The sequence below is a fragment of the Macaca fascicularis genome, chromosome 7, assembly GCF_037993035.2.
Source record: "Macaca fascicularis isolate 582-1 chromosome 7, T2T-MFA8v1.1".
Lineage (NCBI taxonomy): Eukaryota > Metazoa > Chordata > Mammalia > Primates > Cercopithecidae > Macaca > Macaca fascicularis.
Window position 1 is genome coordinate 8316266 of NC_088381.1, and position 17485 is coordinate 8333750.

At 53.8% G+C, this 17485-nt stretch overlaps 1 protein-coding gene across 5 annotated transcripts in view; it reads left to right on the forward strand.

Moving 5' to 3' along the window:
• ENTREP2 (endosomal transmembrane epsin interactor 2) overlaps nt 1-17485 on the forward strand; it is a 446665-nt gene that overhangs the window by 417696 nt on the left and 11484 nt on the right. For all 5 annotated transcript variants that reach the window (XM_005559031.5, XM_045397159.3, XM_005559032.5 and 2 more), the window contains 2 exons: nt 9922-10082; nt 10610-10745. In XM_005559031.5, the coding sequence (XP_005559088.4) occupies nt 9922-10082; nt 10610-10745 (297 nt within the window). The remainder of the gene's footprint in view (nt 1-9921; nt 10083-10609; nt 10746-17485) is intronic.

Below are 17485 nucleotides of genomic sequence, written 5' to 3' on the forward strand. Positions count from 1 at the left end.
TATTTGTTGTAATTACATGTTCTAGTACTATGTAAAGCCAGGAAATATGAGTGCAGAAAGATAATTGTTTCTGGTACAACACAGTTGAGTTCTTTGGAAAGGTTCGGTGAACGGGTGCTGCTGAATATATTGCTGTTCATTTCGATGCAAGTGAGACAACTATGGCGGTTGCAATAAATGCTGATAAAAATCTAGAGGAGCCAGGTGTGGTGGCTCATGCCTGTAATCCCAGCACTCTTGGAGGCCAGCAGATCACCTGAGGTCAGGAGTTCGAGACCAGCCTTGTCAACATGGTGAAACCCCATCTCTACTAAAAATACAAAAATTAGCTGGGCATGGTGGCACATGCCAGTAATCCTAGCTACCCAGGAGGCTGAGGCAGGAGAATGGCTTGAACCTGGAAGGCGGAGGTTGCAGTGAGCCAAGACTGTGCCACTGCACTCCAGCCTGGGTGACAGAGCAAGATTCTGTCTCAAAAAAAAAATAAAATAAAATAAAATAAAAATAAAATCTAGAGGGAATCCACATACACATTGCTTGACAAGCACCTTTCAGCTCTAGCCCCACTTTAAAAACACAGAAAAGGTTGTTAGATCCATGTCTTACGGATGCAGCTATGCAGGAAAGACCACAGGGCACTCCACACAGCAGACTGACTCTGAGAAGAGGCTTTACTCAGGCAGGAAAAGGTCAGTCCATGTATGTACAGTCAGCCCCCGTTGAGCCAACCGTGGATCGACACCATTCAAGGAAAAAACACTATAAAAATAACAAAACAACAACAAAAATATAAATAAAAAACAATACAGTGTAGCAACTATTTCCATAGCATTTATGTTGTATTAGGTGTTAGAAGTATTCTGTATTCTAGAGATGATTCAAAGTATACAGGAGGATGTGTGTAGGTTATGTCCAAATACGACACTATTTTATGTAAAATACTTCACCCTCCACCGATTTTAGTATCCAGTGGCAGAGGAGGTTCTGGGAGCAATTCCCTGTGGATTCAGAGGGACACTGTATAAATGGTTTTTTCTTTTACCAGGGATCTGTGAGGTGGGGGATCCGGTAACAGCTGTCTTGACATACAATTCACCTATCATACAATTCCCCATTAACACACATAAGGATTGTGTTAATCTGTGGATCAGTTTCAGGAGTACTGTCATCTTAACATAGTAAGTCCTCCAACCTATGGACATGAGGTGCCCTTCCATTCATTTAGATGTTCTTTAATTTCTTTCAGTTATATTCGCGGTTTTCAGTGTACAAGTTTTGCTTTTTTGTTAAATTTATTCCTGAGTATCTTATTTTTCTTGATGCTGTCATAAATGGAATTACTATGTTAATTAAATTTTCAGATTATTCATTGCTAATATATAGAAATACAAATGATTTTTTATATTGATCTCATATCCTGAAACCATGCTGAACTCATTATGAGCTTTATTGTTGGGTTTTTCTCTGGATTCTTTCTGTATGCAAAATCATGTCACCTGCAAATAGAAATCAGTTTACCTCACACTGGATGTCTTTTATTTTGTCTTCTTGCCTAATTGCCCTGGCTGGAACCTCCATTACAATGTTGAATCGAAGCGGTGAGAGTGGACTTTCTTGGCTTGTATCTAGGGGAAGCCTCCAGTCTTTCACCATTGAGCAGTATGTTAGCTGTGGGTTTTTCGTAGATGCTGTTGATCAGATTCAGGAAGTTCCCTTCTATTCCTAGTTTGTGGGGTCTTTTTTATAAAAAAGAAAGTTGAGTGTTGTCAAATGCTTTTTCTGCATCCGTTGAGACGCCCGTGAGGTTTTTGTCCTCTGTTCTATTAATATGTTGAATTACACAGATTGATTTTTCTGATGTTAAGCCAACCTTGCATTCGCGAGATAAATCCCACTCGGTCATGACATGTAATCCTTTTTATAGTAATAGAAGAGTTTGGAAGTGTTTCTTCCTCTTCTTTTTTTGGAAGATTGCTTTGAAGAATTGGTATTAATTGTTCATTAATTTTTTATTTGAGATGGAGTCTCTCTCTGTCACCCAAACTGGAGTACAGTGGATTGATCTCGGCTCACGGCATCCTCCACCTCCCACGTTCAAGTGATTCTCCTGCCTCGTCCTCCTTAGTAGCTGGGATTACAGGCGTGTGCCACCACACCCAGATAATGTGTGTGTGTGTGTGTGCGTGTGTATTTTTAGTAGAGATGGGGTTTCACCATGTTGGGCAGGCTGGTGTTGGACTCCTGACCTTAGGTGATCCACCCGCCTCAGACTCCCAAAGTGCTGGGATAACAGATGTGAGCCACCATGTCCAGCTAAATGTTTTGTTTGTTTGTTTGTTTTTCCTGAGACAAGGTCTCACTCTGTCCCCCCGGCTGGAGTGCAGAGGTGCGATCATGGTTCACTGCAGCCTCTACCTCCTGGACTCAAGCAGTCCTCCCACTTCCGCCTCTCAAGTAGCTCAGACTGCAGACACACGTCACCATGCCCGGCTAATTTTTTAATTTTTTTGTAGAGACAGGGTCCCTCTATGATGCCCAGGCTGGTCTTGAACTCGTAGGCTCAAGTGACCCTCTCTCCCTTGGCACCCCACGTTCTTGGATGATAGGCATGAGCCACCATGCACGGCCCTTCTTTAGCTATTTGATAGAGTTCACCAGTGAAGCTTCAATCTCTTGTCATATTTTCTATTCTTCTGAAGTCTGTTTTGGTAGTTTGTGTCTTTCTATGAATTTGTCCATGTATACAGGATTTAAGTTAAAGTAAAATGGGTTTAGTATGTATGTCTTATGTTTGCGTGTGTCTGTGTGTGTGAAACTCCCCACTTTAAATAATTTTCTTGTTCAATAACCAGGCAACCACTAGTCCCAGAGAAGAAGGCGTCTCTTGGCATCTGTGTATATTGGTGTTTTGTGCTTTCCTCAGCGTGACTTTCTTCTTACCCTGTCATGTCTTTGGAGTGTGTCACTTCCCTCCTCCTCCCACACCGTGGCCAGCTTCTGCGTTTTCCTGCATTTAGTCATTTAGTTCCAGGTGAAATGTGTTAGAGTATAAGCTCTTTGGGATGTCCTTTCTATGTCACTCATCCTGAGCCCTTAAATCACAGCATCCCATCACATCTTAAATCACCTTTAGGTTTAGCTTTATAGAGCTTTACTGCTCACTGCCGTTTCTGTGTTCTTTATCTTCCCCTATGTTGGCCTCTTTGTTCTGAGCGGGTTTTCATTTCTTGCATTCAGGTGGCTTTTGTTGTACTAACTCTTCATTTCTGGTGTTTATCTGTATCTGCGACCTTCAAAGTGAGAAGCGCTAATTTATGAAGGAAGCATAATTAGGGAGGAAGGTCACTGTGGGTAAGAGGGTGTAAGCCCTTCACCCACCCTTTCCCGATCAACTGACACTAATTTCTTTTCTCAGAAAGAACCTGTGGGAAGCCCCTCCAGCTCCAGCTCCAGCCCCCACGGCCCTTCTCTGGTGCCCTGTTGTGCTGTGCCTACAGAGGGGTGCTGGGCTGAGGGGATGACAGTCATGCCCTGGCCTCCCACAGGAAGGAGCACCTCTTCCCAATTTGCCCCCGAGGCAGCCCTGCAGCCTGGCAACTTTGCTCCACTGTGCTGGTCTCAGCCCCACTTCCCCAGCCCGTCTCCCTGCTCCTCCATGTTAGCAGGAAGGACCCAGGCTGTGATTTCTACTGTGACTGATGTTCTGACAACTTACACAATTGATCCAAATTCCAGCCATAACCGCTTTTCAGGAAGCTTCCCGGTTTTGTGTTTACTGATGTGTTCACTTCTTTGCTCGCTCATTCATTCAGTCATTCAGTCAGCAATTATCTCATGGGCTTTGCTACACGTCCAGTGCTGGTGGGAATCTAGGAATAGCAAGAACAAGTCCTCCAAAGAACCTGAAACTCCCATCTTATTTCTGTGGATCAGCAATTTGGGATCATTAACTGCCGATGGAACTAACATAATGCATGCTTGTATCCATGAGAAGCAAAGCGTCCTGCCTATTGTCAGACCTGATGAAGCTGAGCTGCTCTAATATGTGTGGAAATCGGGAAAAGACATTCTGATGATACAGGGTGGTTGATTGACATCATTTAGCGGAAAAGATTTTTGATCACTTAAGTTCTGTAATCTTTTTGTTTGTTTGTTTTTAAATGTTATCTCATTCTTCCACTTTTCTGTTACATTGTTTTCTTCTTCACTTACTTCCTTGCCAGCGGCTGCAGCCTCAGGAATATCATCTACTGTGACATGTATCTCCATTAGGCATGCGCTTGTTAACTTCATCTTTCATGACTGTCATTTAGGTCGCTGTCCGCCCGACAGAGGTGACCTCCTTTAGACAGCAGATGGGGCACTGTGCCTTCCATAGCGTGCTAACTGGGTTTGCCCATGGAGCTGGTAGGCGGTGCTGGCTGGTCAGGGACACGACACCACCCCATGAGAGCCACAGCATCACCAAGTTCACCAGTATCTTCTCTCCACCTACCCCAGCCCTGGCTACACCTGCTGGAGAGGGCGCTCCGGGGACCCACAGTGACCTTGAGGTCCTTGAGGCCTGGGCTGCACAGCATTGTCCCTGGACAGTAGGTGCTACTTATCTGTCAGACCAGGAGCAACGGGCAGCTGCTTATCTAAACAGCTCATGCAGACAATCATCAAAATGACGTGGACACACAGTCGTTTTTCTTTAATGTTAAATATGCTAATGAGCATCTGTCCACCAGTTATCTCATCTGGGGTCGTGGTCATCCCTTTGGTTATGGGTCTGTTGGCCTGTCTGGGTGTATTTCTTGGAGAAAGTTCATGGAAATCGCACCATCGATGATTTTTAGATTCAGTTCCTCTAAAGTGGAGCCAGCCAGGGGAAGCGACAGGGGAAGTACAGACCTTCCTCGGATTTTTATGATTCTCCTCTGCTCGTTGACCTGCCTTGCCTGGACTTGACTTGGCAGTGGTTTCTGCTTGGCTGCCCTCCTTTATCGAGTCTTTCCAAAGCATTCAACTTGGTTTTCACAGAACGAGCAGCTCTTCCTGTCTGCATCCCTCTTTCCTTATGCAATCGCAGTAATAATGAGCACAGGCCTCGCCCTGTGTAGTAAGGCACCTGGAGCCCTGGGTGGGCATGGAACCTACCTGGGGGTGGCGGCAGGACCAGGGAGCCGCAGGGCAGGCTCTCCCCAGGGTCCGAAGCGCAGAGCGGGAGCTCCAGGTCATCTGCAGGGCTGTCCAGGAGGAAGTTGATTCAGCAAACTTTGGTAGTAACAAGCCTGTTGTTTCTACCAAGTCTAAGGAAGGCAGAGGGAGAGGTCCCTTCCCTGTAATTCTGAGTCTTTCTGGAAAAACTCAGAGGTGTGTGTGCTCCCTTCAGGAGCCAGGATGTGGCGAGGACATTGGTAGAGGGAGCAGGGAGAGTGAGTGCTGGGGAGGAAACCACTGAATATAAAGGGAGGTGAGCAGACTGGGCTGGAACCTGGAGGAGCGGGCAGCTCAGAGCTCCACAGTGTTCCTGGAGATCCCTAGCCCTTGTCCATAGACCCCTGACACCTGCCCTGCCCCTCCCTGTTCCTGATGGCAGGAGATGGAGGCATGGGCTGGACGAGCTCATACTGATGATCCAAGCCTACCTTTAAGCCACACAGCGCTGCTGTCTGGGTCTGTGACTGAGCAGTGGTGCTTCTCAGGGAAGGGGACTGAGACTCACAGGGTCAGAAATGTGTTCACATCCTGTGGGTCCTCAGTGCAGGGCCCAGAGACAACTGGCTTGAGGTCTGACTCCCCGTCCCAGGCAGGTTGACCTCTTCACCCTCTCCCTCAGATCCCAGACTGGGCTGCGTGGATAGACTGAAATGTTCTGGGCTCTGTGTTAAGTGGGCTTTGGGAAGCTGCCCAAGGCCAGGTAGCCTTAGTTCTCATCCTCCATCACTTCCACATGCACCCGGAAGGACAGGACACACCTGGGTTCGGATCCCCTCTCCCCGGAGCAGACTGAGCAGGGGCTCTTGTCCAGCAGGATCTCAAATCCACACTCCTGTTGTGCAGGGACAGCCCTAGGCACTAGTTATGCTCATGTCAGGTGCGTGAGCCCCAGCTGGCCACCAGACACAGGTGTACCTTTGTCACCACATGGATCGGAGAAGGCAGTCACAGATCAGAGCAAGCAGAGCCACCTGGGAAAGAAGGGACTGTTTAGAGCCCCTTTTCCGCCCTCCACCTCCGGGTGCAGAGTTGAGCTTTATACGTGGCAGTAAACATGCAGCTGAGGCTTCAGAGCCTGGAGCTTGGGCCGGGTGGGGGAGGAGTGGCTGCCCACTGGCTTTTCAGGGTCACAGGCATTTCCGCGGGTCCTGAAGGTAACTGGGAGGCGCCAGGTGAAAGGGAGGTAGGGAGCTGGGAAGAGGGAACAATCCGTGTTTGATAGTTGGGATCAGAGCAAGTTTGTTCAAGGAGCGGGGAGTTTGGGGGCGCTGGTTGGTTCGGAAGCTGGAAACCAGATGGAGTTCCGTGAGCCAGGGTCTCATTAAAGTCTTTTCAACTGCAGTGACCTCATCAGATTGGTTTAAAAACAGCTCTGCTAGCAGGATGGAGACCAAATTACAGAGACAGAAAATCAAGGTAGAGAGGCACACAGGTTAGAAGCTCCTGCCAGGAGGACGTGGACAGGGGCTGAGTGGAGGTGCCCCGCAAGGAGGCGTCTGCCGGTCTCCTCTGCAGAGGTTTACTGAGTACCCGCCGTGTGCGACTGCGAGATGGGAACACAGAGCGGGGTAAAATAGATGTGCCTCAGATGGCCAGGAAAAGAAATTGCCCTTAGGATTTCAACACAGTTACTGGGAGCCGGTTACTTGGGCGTGGAAGGCTGAAGGAACAGAAGAGGTTACAGAGAGAGAAATAACTGCAGAGAGCAGCTCTCAGCCCGCAAAGCCGGGGAACAGAAGGGAAGAAGTGGGAAGGCGCAGGAAACCCGCAGCTCCCTCGTCGCCCCGCCCGCCGGCCAGGTGCCCTCTGGCGCCCCCTACAGGCAGAGCCCACCCGCAGCCCTGGCACGGTAGCCTGGGAAGCGTAGTCTGCAGACCTCCAGCGCCAGCCTGCAGAGCAGAGGACAGAGCTGGCGACCCTGGGACGGGAGACACACCCAGACCTAATTAAACACACACAGATGGTGGGGAAGAGAGGGGAGATGTCAAGCGCCACTTGCAGGATTCTGGCTGGGGAAGCTGAGGAGTCAAGGTCAAAGGATCCCTGGGAAATGAGTCCAGGAAGGTGGGGCCAACACGCCCCGGCAAGGCGACCCAGAGCTTAGTGCAGATGCAGTCATTTGACCTTCACATAGCCTCCAGTGTGTGTGGCAGCCTCTGCTAACTTGCACCTGCGGAGAGGGTCCCTTGCAGCTCTTTCCCCTCTTCAAATGCTTGTTCTCCTTCCTGGTGGAATGGTGCCTTGAATTGGAAAGTGTTTTGGTGTCTGCATGTCATTAGTTTTGCTTGAGTATGTCATTGATTTTTTTTCTAATTTCTGATAGAGACGAATTGAAAATATTTCCTGATTAGACCTGAGGGCATTTGCCCTCGCCCCTACCTCTCAGCTCTGTGCAGCAGGCATCAGGACTGACAGGCTCCAAGGCAGAGGACGACAGATGCACATGGCGCCCTGCTCACAGCCAATGATTCACCTCTGCTTCGGACAGCTAAACACACGCAGCTGTGGGTCGGTCTAGCCAGAGGCGAGGAGTGTGCTCTGTGTGTTAGGAGGTCCACGGGACCATTTTCCTGTGATGTATTACACCTTTAGACACGGCCACCAGCCTTTCTCCGTCAACCTAGAGCATGCTTATTTCACAGAGCTTGACCCCATTCAGAATGGTCACCTCACCCCTACCAGTGCAAAAGTGCTGCAGGTCCTGGCGTCTGTCAGCTCCAGCCCACCCTACCCCTGCTGCCAGAAGGCACCTCCTACCACGCAGCTCCAGTCCCCCTGCTCCCCAGCTCCAACACCCTTACCAGCTCCCCAGTGCCCCAGAATTAAGAATTGACTTCCAGAGCCTTATCTATTTGCTTTTCTTAAACACATCCTTCCCTGGCTCAACTGTTCTGGAGCCTGAGTGTCTCCCTGCGCACCCACTAGATGAAATCCCACCAATCTTTCAAGACCCATTCAAATGCCTTCTTCATGAATGCTTTGGGGACCGCAGTCCCGACACAGTGCTTGGAGACCTCACTGTTTTCTAATGGAGCTGTCCTTGCTTGTGTGGCGTGATTCTGGGTCCCTGTCTTCCCCTCAACAGACACACACACACACGCATACACACACATACACATACACATACACACAGAGACACACATATACCTATACACACAAATACACACACATCTACATGCACATACACATACATGCACATACATATACATACGCAAACACGTGCACACGCGCATACACACACACATATGCACATACATGCATAGACATACAAACATACACACATACATATATACAGACACATACATATATACACAGACACACACATATGCACATAATGCACATCCACAGACACATACGTACATGCACATACACACATACACATGCATACACACACACACACACACTCACCCTTCCTCTCCTTACCTCATCTGCCCAGCGCCAGGAGGGCCCCTGGCCCAGAGCGTTTGCAGCATGTATCTTTTTGCCGTGTAGACCCTCACAGGGCGGCATTGACTGGAGCTGGAACAATACCCCAGGCATCTCACGCCACAGGTGGCCTCTGGGCAGCAGAGACGTGAAGGTGGAAAGAAAAGCAGTTGGCTGTTGGTTAGTCCTTCAGAAGTGGAAAACTAGGCAGAAATGGGTTTCATTTTTGTTAAAGTGATTTCACCTCGCTGTTAAAGCAGCATCTCGGTGTTCAAGGTTGGCCCATAGAATGTTCTGGAACTCATGAAGTTGTCTCTCTTTCCTCAGAGCAGTGCTTTACAAACTGTGTGAAATCCTGAGAACCGCAAAATATTAATAGATACTCTGTGTCCAATGGGGCCCATTAGGAAATATTTGAGAAATGCTGGGTTAAAGTATTAAACAGCTAAAGGAGTATTTCAGCACAGCCCTTCTCAGAGACTTTAATACGTGAATACACAATGCAGGACTCCAAGAAGGGAGCATGTGGCATTTCCCACAGATTCACCACAGGAATTCTGGGAGTGGGGTGGGGCCATCTCAAGGGGAGAGTCTAGTGTTTTCTCATGAACACACTTCCAGAAATGCCGTGTTTTTTTATTGTTGTTTTTTGAGACAGAGTCTCACTCTGTTGCCCAGGCTGGAGTGCAATGGCACAATCTCGGCTCACTGCCACCTCCACCTCCCGGGTTCAAGCAATTATCCTGCCTCAGCCTCACAAGTAGCTGGGATTACAGGCATGCGCCACCACACCCTGCTAATTTTTTTGTATTTTCACTAGAGACGGGGTTTTGCCATGTTGACCAAGCTGGTCTCGAACTCCTGACCACAGGTGATCCACCCGCCTCAGCCTCACAAAGTGCTGGGATTACAGGCGTGAACCACCACACCCAGCCGAAGTGTCATCTTAAACCACGAACGTCAGGCAGCCTTTGGACTGCAGTCTCTGAGTACTGTCATCAGAGCGGCAGGTGGAGCGGCAGGGACAGCATGAAAGACTTCCCGGACCATATTTTTTCTTTAAAAAGAGGCGTTCTGTATGACAGCGTGGGCAACAAAGCATTTTGAGACTACTGAGGCGAGGCGTTCCTCCTGGAGCCTCCGTTTTAAAGTGTGCGCTTAGCAGTTGTGGCTTGACAGCTGAAATTATAGGCATTCCAAACTGATCATTAAAGCTCGCATATAATTACCTTAATGAGACACAAGCCACACAAGATGTCCCAGATAACTCTGGTTGTCTCTGTTTTCCAGTTCCTTCCGCAGAGGTCACATCCGGCCAACCCTGCCTGCGTGACTCCTCATGGCACCGTTCTCCACCAGACCCTGGATTTCGATGAGTTCATCCCCCCACTCCCGCCTCCACCCTATTACCCGCCAGAGTACACCTGCACACCCTCCGCCGAGGCCCAGAGGTTGGTCTCCCCGGCTGCCGACATCTCGAAACCACCGAGATCGGCAGCAGTGTCTGGGAGGTGGGAGTTGCGGTGGTCCTGCAGGCATGGCGGTGAGAACAGAGGAGGGGCAGTGGAAGGAGAGGGCCTTGGACATAGAACATTCCCCGTGGCACCTTTGCAATGCAACCCAAAAGAAACCGGAGGCAGACAGGTGTCGCTGCCTTACGTTCTCATGACGTGCAAAGCTGCGGTCACGTTACAGTCATTTGTGTAACATGTGCAGTTTAATGAAAGATGTCATTGGCTGTATGATGATTTGAATTTTAATGGACAGGTCAGTAGAGTTGATTGAAAATGTTGATGTCATTCCAGGAAAAAAACCAAAAGTGTAAATCGCCCAGTGACTGAAGCTTTCATTTCACAATGATGGGAAGTATTAGGAGAGGGGAAGCCCTGGCCGCCCCCGCTCTGGCTGCTTTGAGAGCTGTCAGCACTTCTGCCGCCTCCTTCGGGCGATGACGATGTGATGGTTCTGTCTTTTTCAGGGGCCTCCACCTGGACTTTGCTCCGTCTCCATTCAGCACTTTGTATGACGAGGCCATCAACAGCCCTGGCCTGCTGTATCCTGCTGAGCTCCCCCCTCCCTATGAGGCGGTGGTGGGCCAGCCTCCTCCCAGCCAGGTGAGGCCCAGGGCCCCAGACAAGGCCAGTTCCCATGGAATGGTACGGACACTGTCCCGGCCAGCCCTTGGAAGGCACCTCACACCGCGCCAGGTCCGAGCTTGCTGTGGAGTGAACACCCATGAGCACCCTGTGCTGAGGCCCCGGGACACATGCATCTCTCTCGAAGCCTTTCAGCAAACCTGTGGGATGTTGGTCTTATTAGTCCTGTGCTGTAGATGAGGCCACAGGCTCAGAGAGTGGCACCTGCAGGGACGCCAGCCTGGGCCTGGGGCACCCAGGGTTGATGGTTTTCCCTTTGGCTCCCCAGTTCCGTTTCTGCAGCCACGAGTCACAACCCAGGCGCATCTGAGCTTCGTGCTGGTGGGTGGTCTGGGATCCGGGCAGAAGGACCTGGGACAGCTCCTGACCAGAGGGGAGAGCCCCCAGGAGTGGAACTGGGTCCATGGACCAAGTACCCAGGGCGCCCCAGCCTGTCTTGATCCCACACTGCCATCACCACCCTCTGGGGAGGGGAGAAAGCGGCCCTGGATCCCTGGTCCGGCCTGAGGCTGAGATGTTTCAGGCCAGGGAAGTGCCTCAGCCGCTAGGTCCTTCCGGCCTTCTCTGAGCTGGGCATGCCAGGCACTCCCGCAGCCTCATGGTGCCTGACACGACAGGCAGTGTGTTCGTGGAGCCTCAGTTTCCTCATCTGTAAAATGGGGATCATAATAGTACCAAGGTTATGGGATGAAATGGGATGTTGTCTGTAATGGAGCCAACAGGAGTTGGAACATAGTAAGATCTGAGTTCAGCAAAAGTCAGTCACCCTTTTGGGGTATTGTTTTCCTCCTCCTCATCGCTGTTGTCATGACTCAGTGTGGAATGCTGCTAGCCAGGGCAGAGAGATGGGGACATCTGGAAAAGTCACGTGGCCCATAGTGCAAGGGACCCTCCAGGGACCCACCCTCCAAGGAATATGGGGTTATGTAAATAGACCAAATCGACAGCTCGCTGGTGTCCCTGAAATACAGGGAGAGAAAGCAAGCGACTGGAAAACATATTTTAGGATATCATCCGTGATATGTCACTGTCACTTTGAGATCCCGAGAGCCCATGTGCACACAAGCCAGGTGGCAATGCTGGTCCCTGTCCCAACCAGTGACCAAGGCAGCGCTGGCCCTGAGGAGCCCCTGTGGGTGGAGCAGCAGTTTCCATGTTGGCTGAAGAAGCTCACAAGCCCTGCTGACGGTCACACCCGCAAGGACTGGTCACCATTGCAGGCAGGGTGGGCTTAGGACAGGAGGAGATGCGACTGCCTCGTGCCCTGTGGAAACATGGACAGCACATTCAGACGCTGTAAGGCACCACACACCTTGGGACTCATATATACCACAGGGACCTCCTTCAGGGTGGCTTGTGGTGGGCCAGCTCAGCTTCCGGCTGGCCGTGAGCCCCCAGTGCATCCTCACACAAGCAGACAGTCCCCGAGCAGCCACCCTGAAATGCCTAGAGCAGCTAGGCAGGCTGCAGCCAGTGACCCCTGAGCCCTGGCCAGGACCCCCTTTTTACTGTGGATACTAGAAGCAGATGTGTGGGGCTGCCTGTGGGGAGGGATCCTTTAGTGAGGAGGCGGGCATGGCCCTGAAATCCCATTCCTGAACTTGCAGTAACGGAGATGTTCTTAGATGTTTTTATAAAGCTGAGCTGGGACCTCTGCCTTCCCAATGTTGTTTAGTTTTCTGTTTATGATAAAAATAATTCAAATCAGTGTTATCAGTGGAGACAGTTGGCTGTGATAAGAGTTTCGTCAGCACTGCGAGGGGAGCCCAGTGCACTGTGGGGTACCTGCCATGACATCAGGCCCAATTTGGGGGTCCACGGAGGGTCTGGGAGGTCAGGCTGGGTGGGCATCAGGCAGGTGAGGTGCAGGGAGTGGGGCTGGAAGGGCTCCTGAGAGAGGGAACAGCCTATGCAAAGGCTCAGAAGGAAGAAGGACAGGCACAGCGTATCCCCCAAACAGAAGGTCGTCCATAAAGAGTGTCAGATGAGTGTGCGTGGGTGGTGATCCGTCTGGGTGTGGTGGGTTGAATTCTGAGTGAGTGTCCAGCAGACGACAGGAGCTGTAGTTCAGTGATCAGAGTTAGCTGCCGCTGTCACTGGAGCCTGGGAAATGGGAGAGAGGGAGCCCCACAGAATGACACCATTGCAGGTGGCGATGGCACCCCCACACACGACAGGTTACAGGGCACTAGGCAGGCTCCCAGGAGCCTGGATTTGCCAAAACCAGCAGTTCCAGAAGGAAGCAGTGGGCCCAGTGCTGTCCAGAAGCTAACCCCCAGGGCCATGTGGCTTACTGTGGAGGGGCTGCTGGTGACCTTGGCAGAGCAGCTTTGATGGGATGGAGGGCAGGGCTGGACCACATCAGGTAAAGGAGTGAATGGCACATGCACAGGGGAGCGCAGGTGTGGTTGTGGTTTTCAGACACCAGTGGGTCCCCCCCCGGGGAACTTGATAATCAAATTCTAATGGCCGGGCCCACCCCCAGGGCGCCTGAGAACTTGATAATCAAATCCTAATGGCCGGGCCCACCCCCAGGGCGCCTGAGTCAGTAATTGGGGTATCGAAGTGGGGGGTTGGGGCTAAGAATCTGATGCCTGTCAAAGCCTCAGCGCCGCTGCTGCTCCCGCTTTGAGAGCCGGAGTAGATCACTCTTGCAGGGTGTTCAGTAAGGAGGAGAGAAGCTGGGATGGTAGGTAGAGGGGAGTGTGGATCTGGGACCTTTGAGGAGGTCACCAGGCAGATGTGGAAGGACCTAGATGGTGGGGATGGCAGGCCCAGGACAGGACCCTCCGTGACGGAAGCCCCTGGGAAGGCAGAGGGGAGGCTGACCGAGGGTGCAATGGGCAGCTCCACGCTGTAGCCAGCAGGGGTACCGGGCAGGGCGGCGGGTGGATCCGGAAACCCCTGAAGGTGGCAGGGGTGTGTGGTTCCCTGTGGCTGCCTTGTGGCGAGGGGCCAGCTCTGTCCCCTCCACCGCCTCTGCTCAGTGACCCTGCCTGCTGCCATCACAATTCCAGCTCCGCACTGGGTCTGGCTCTGAGCCTGCTTCCCCGTTCTCCCTTCTGCCCCTCGGACCCCTCTGCCTCCCAACGACAGGAACCCCCGTCCATGGAGCCCAGGCCCTGGCTTCCCAAGGGCAGTAGCTTCTGCTGGAAGTAGCTTCCGGACCTGGGTGTGCCATTCAGGGCCTGACCCCACAGCGGCACCTGGAAGGAATGGGTTCCTGGTGTGTCACAATTTCACTGTTTTCTCTGAAGAACAGAATACATTGGAAGGGATCGGGCTGGTTCTGAAACCAATGCGACACCCTTCTCCAAAACTCTGGGGAATTCTTTCAGTTGAGATTTCTTTCTCAGAACTGCGGTGAGAAGAGCTGAAAGGTCAGAGGCTGATCTTGAATTAGCTTGTGTTGGCTCAGAGACCCCCAGCTCCCCGTGCTGGCAGGGGCACAGCACGGCCGCCTGCGGGGCCTGTCCCTGGGCGCCCCCTGGCAGCAGGGCAGCATCTGGTGATGAAGGAGCCGCTAGAGGCCTTGGGCCCACTCTCTTTGACCCCGTGGCCTGGGAGCACTTTTCAATTCACGGCCATGTCTGGGAGTCTGGAAATCAAAGAAGCCCATTACCATCCACAGAGGGAAGGCCATGCCGCCAGCTGCGCCACCAGCTGTCCCCTCCCCAGGCAGCAAGGCCCCCCGGCTAGTCAGCAAGGAGCGCCCCTTCACAGCACGAGCCTGCATCCCGGGCGAGGCGGGGCCAGTTGCTTCTCCTTGTTAGGACAAATGTGCCCTCAGCACTCGTTTGGATAAAGAGAGGAGGCTGCAGAAGGCGGGCTCTGTGGGGGAAGAGCCCACTCTGGGGCGGGACGGGGGGTGCGCTGGGGAAGAGGTTTAACACAAGAGGGGGCAGCCTCCACAAGGGTGGGCTCCATAAGCACTCGCCTGGGTGATGGGCCGTGCACTCTTCCTTTCCGGCTTAGGTCACAGGCCGGACTAGGGTAGGATTAGGTTAGATGCCATTCTCTTTCCTGTGGTTCGAGGCTGTACTCTTCAGCCAGTGTTCAGGGAGTGAGTTTCTTTTGATAGCACGAAAGTGATTGAGAAATTGCCAGTGTGATCTTCTTGTCCGGGTGGCAAGTGTATGTTTCAGGGACCACTGATGGCAGTGGTCCTCCAGGGGATATAGGACAGAGTCCCCTTGTCACGGCACTCTCATCTGGAGGCCGTCAGAGACAAGCTTCTTTGAGGCTTCTGCAGAAGAGCTGGACCTGGTGATGTGGGGGCTGGGGTGCGTGTTGTGGGGGGGAGGTGATGTGGGGGCTGGGGTGTGTGTTGTGGGGGGGAGGTGATGTGGGGGCTGGGGTGCGTGTTGTGGGGGGGAGGTGATGTGGGGGCTGGGGTGCGTGTTGTGGGGGGGAGGTGATGTGGGGGCTGGGGTGCGTGTTGTGGGGGGGAGGTGATGTGGGGGCTGGGGTGCGTGTTGGGGGAGGTGATGTGGGGGCTGGGGTGCGTGTTGGGGGGAGGTGATGTGGGGGCTGGGGTGCGTGTTGTGGGGGGGAGGTGATGTGGGGGCTGGGGTGCGTGTTGTGGGGGGGAGGTGATGTGGGGGCTGGGGTGCGTGTTGTGGGGGGGAGGTGATGTGGGGGCTGGGGTGCGTGTTGTGGGGGGGAGGTGATGTGGGGGCTGGGTTGCGTGTTGTGGGGGGGAGGTGATGTGGGGGCTGGGGTGCGTGTTGGGAGGAGGTGATGTGGGGGGGGTTGTCGGGGTGCTGGGGTGTGTGAAGGGGGAGGTGATGTGGGGGTTGGGGTGTGTGAAGGGGGAGGTGATGTGGGGGGTGGGGTGTGTGAAGGGGGAGGTGATGTGGGGGGTGGGGTGTGTGAAGTGGGAGGTGATGTGGGGGGTGGGGTGTGTGAAGGGGGAGGTGATGTGGGGGGTGGGGTGTGTGAAGGGGGAGGTGATGTGGGGGGTGGGGTGTGTGAAGGGGGAGGTGATGTGGGGGGTGGGGTGTGTGAAGAAGGAGGTGATGTGGGGGGTGGGGTGGGGTGTATGAAGGGGGAGGTGATGGGGGGTGTGAAGGGGGAGGTGATGTGGGGGATGGGGTGTGTGAAGAAGGGGGAGGTGATAGGGGTGTGAAGGAGGAGGAGGTGATGTGGGGGGTGGGGTGTGTGAAGGGGGAGGTGATGTGGGGGATGGGGTGTGTGAAGGGGGAGGTGATGTGGGGGGTGGGGTGTGTGAAGGGGGAGGTGATGTGGGGGTTGGGGTGTGTGAAGGGGGAGGTGATGTGGGGGGTGGGGTGTGAAGGGGGAGGTGATGTGGGGGGGTGTGAAGGGGGAGGTGATATGGGGAGGTGTGAAGGAGCGGGAGGTGATGTGGGGGGTGGGGTGTGTGAAGAAGGGGGAGGTGATTTGGGGGGATGTGAAGGGGGGGAGGTGATGCGGGGGGTGGGGGGTGGGGTGTGTGAAGGGGGAGGTGATGTGAGGGATGGGGTGGGTGAAGGGGGAGGTGATATGGGGGGGTCTGAGGGGGGGAGGTGATGCGGGGGGTGGGGGGTGGGGTGTGTGAGGGGGGAGGTGATGTGGGGGGTGGGGTGTGTGAAGAAGGGGGAGGTGATGTGGGGGGTGGGGTGTGTGAAGAAGGGGGAGGTGATTTGGGGGGGTGTGTTAAGGGGGAAGTGATGGGGGTGTGAAGGGGGAGGTGATGTGGGGGATGGGGTGTGTGAAGAAGGGGGAGGTGATGGGGGGTGTGAAGGAGGAGGAGGTGATGCGGGGGGTGGGGGGTGGGGTGTGTGAAGGGGGAGGTGATGTGGGGGGGTGTGAAGGGGGGGAGGTGATGCGGGAGGTGGGGCGTGGGGTTTGTGAAGGGGGAGGTGATATGGGGAGGTGTGAAGGGGGGGAGGTGATGTGGGGGGTGGGGTGTGTGAAGAAGGGGGAGGTGATATGGGGGGTGTGAAGGGGGGGAGGTGATGCGGGGGGTGGGGGTGGGGTGTGTGAAGGGGGAGGTAATGTGGGGGATGGGGTGTGTGAAGGGGGAGGTGATGCGGGGGGTGGGGGGTGGGGTGTGTGAAAGGGGAGGTGATATGGGGAGGTGTGAAGGGGGGAGGTGATGTGGGGGGTGGGGTGTGTGAAGGGGGAGGTGATTTGGGGGGGTGTGAAGGAGGGGGAGGTGATGCGGGGTTGGGGGGTGGGGTGTGTGAAGGGGGAGGTGATGTGGGGGGTAGGGTGTGTGAAGGGGGAGGTGATGTGGGGGATGGGGTGTGTGAAGGGGGAGGTGATATGGGGGGGTGTGAAGGGGGGGAGGTGATGCGGGGGGTGGGGGGTGGGGTGTGTGAAGGGGGAGGTGATGCGGGGGTGGGGGGTGGGGTGTGTGAAGGGGGAGGTGATGTGGGGGGTGGGGTGTGTGAAGGGGGAGGTGATATGGGGGGTGTGAAGGGGGGGAGGTGATGCGGGGGGTGGGGGGTGGGGTGTGTGAAGGGGGAGGTGATGTGGGGGGTGGGGTGTGTGAAGGGGGAGGTGATATGGGGGGTGTGAAGGGGGGGAGGTGATGGGGGTGGGGGTGGTGTGTGTGAAGGGGGAGGTGATGTGGGGGGTGGGGTGTGTGAAGGGGGAGGTGATATGGGGGGTGTGAAGGGGGGAGGTGATGCGGGGGGTGGGGGTGGGGTGTGTGAAGGGGGAGGTGATGTGGGGGGTGGGGTGTGTGAAGGGGG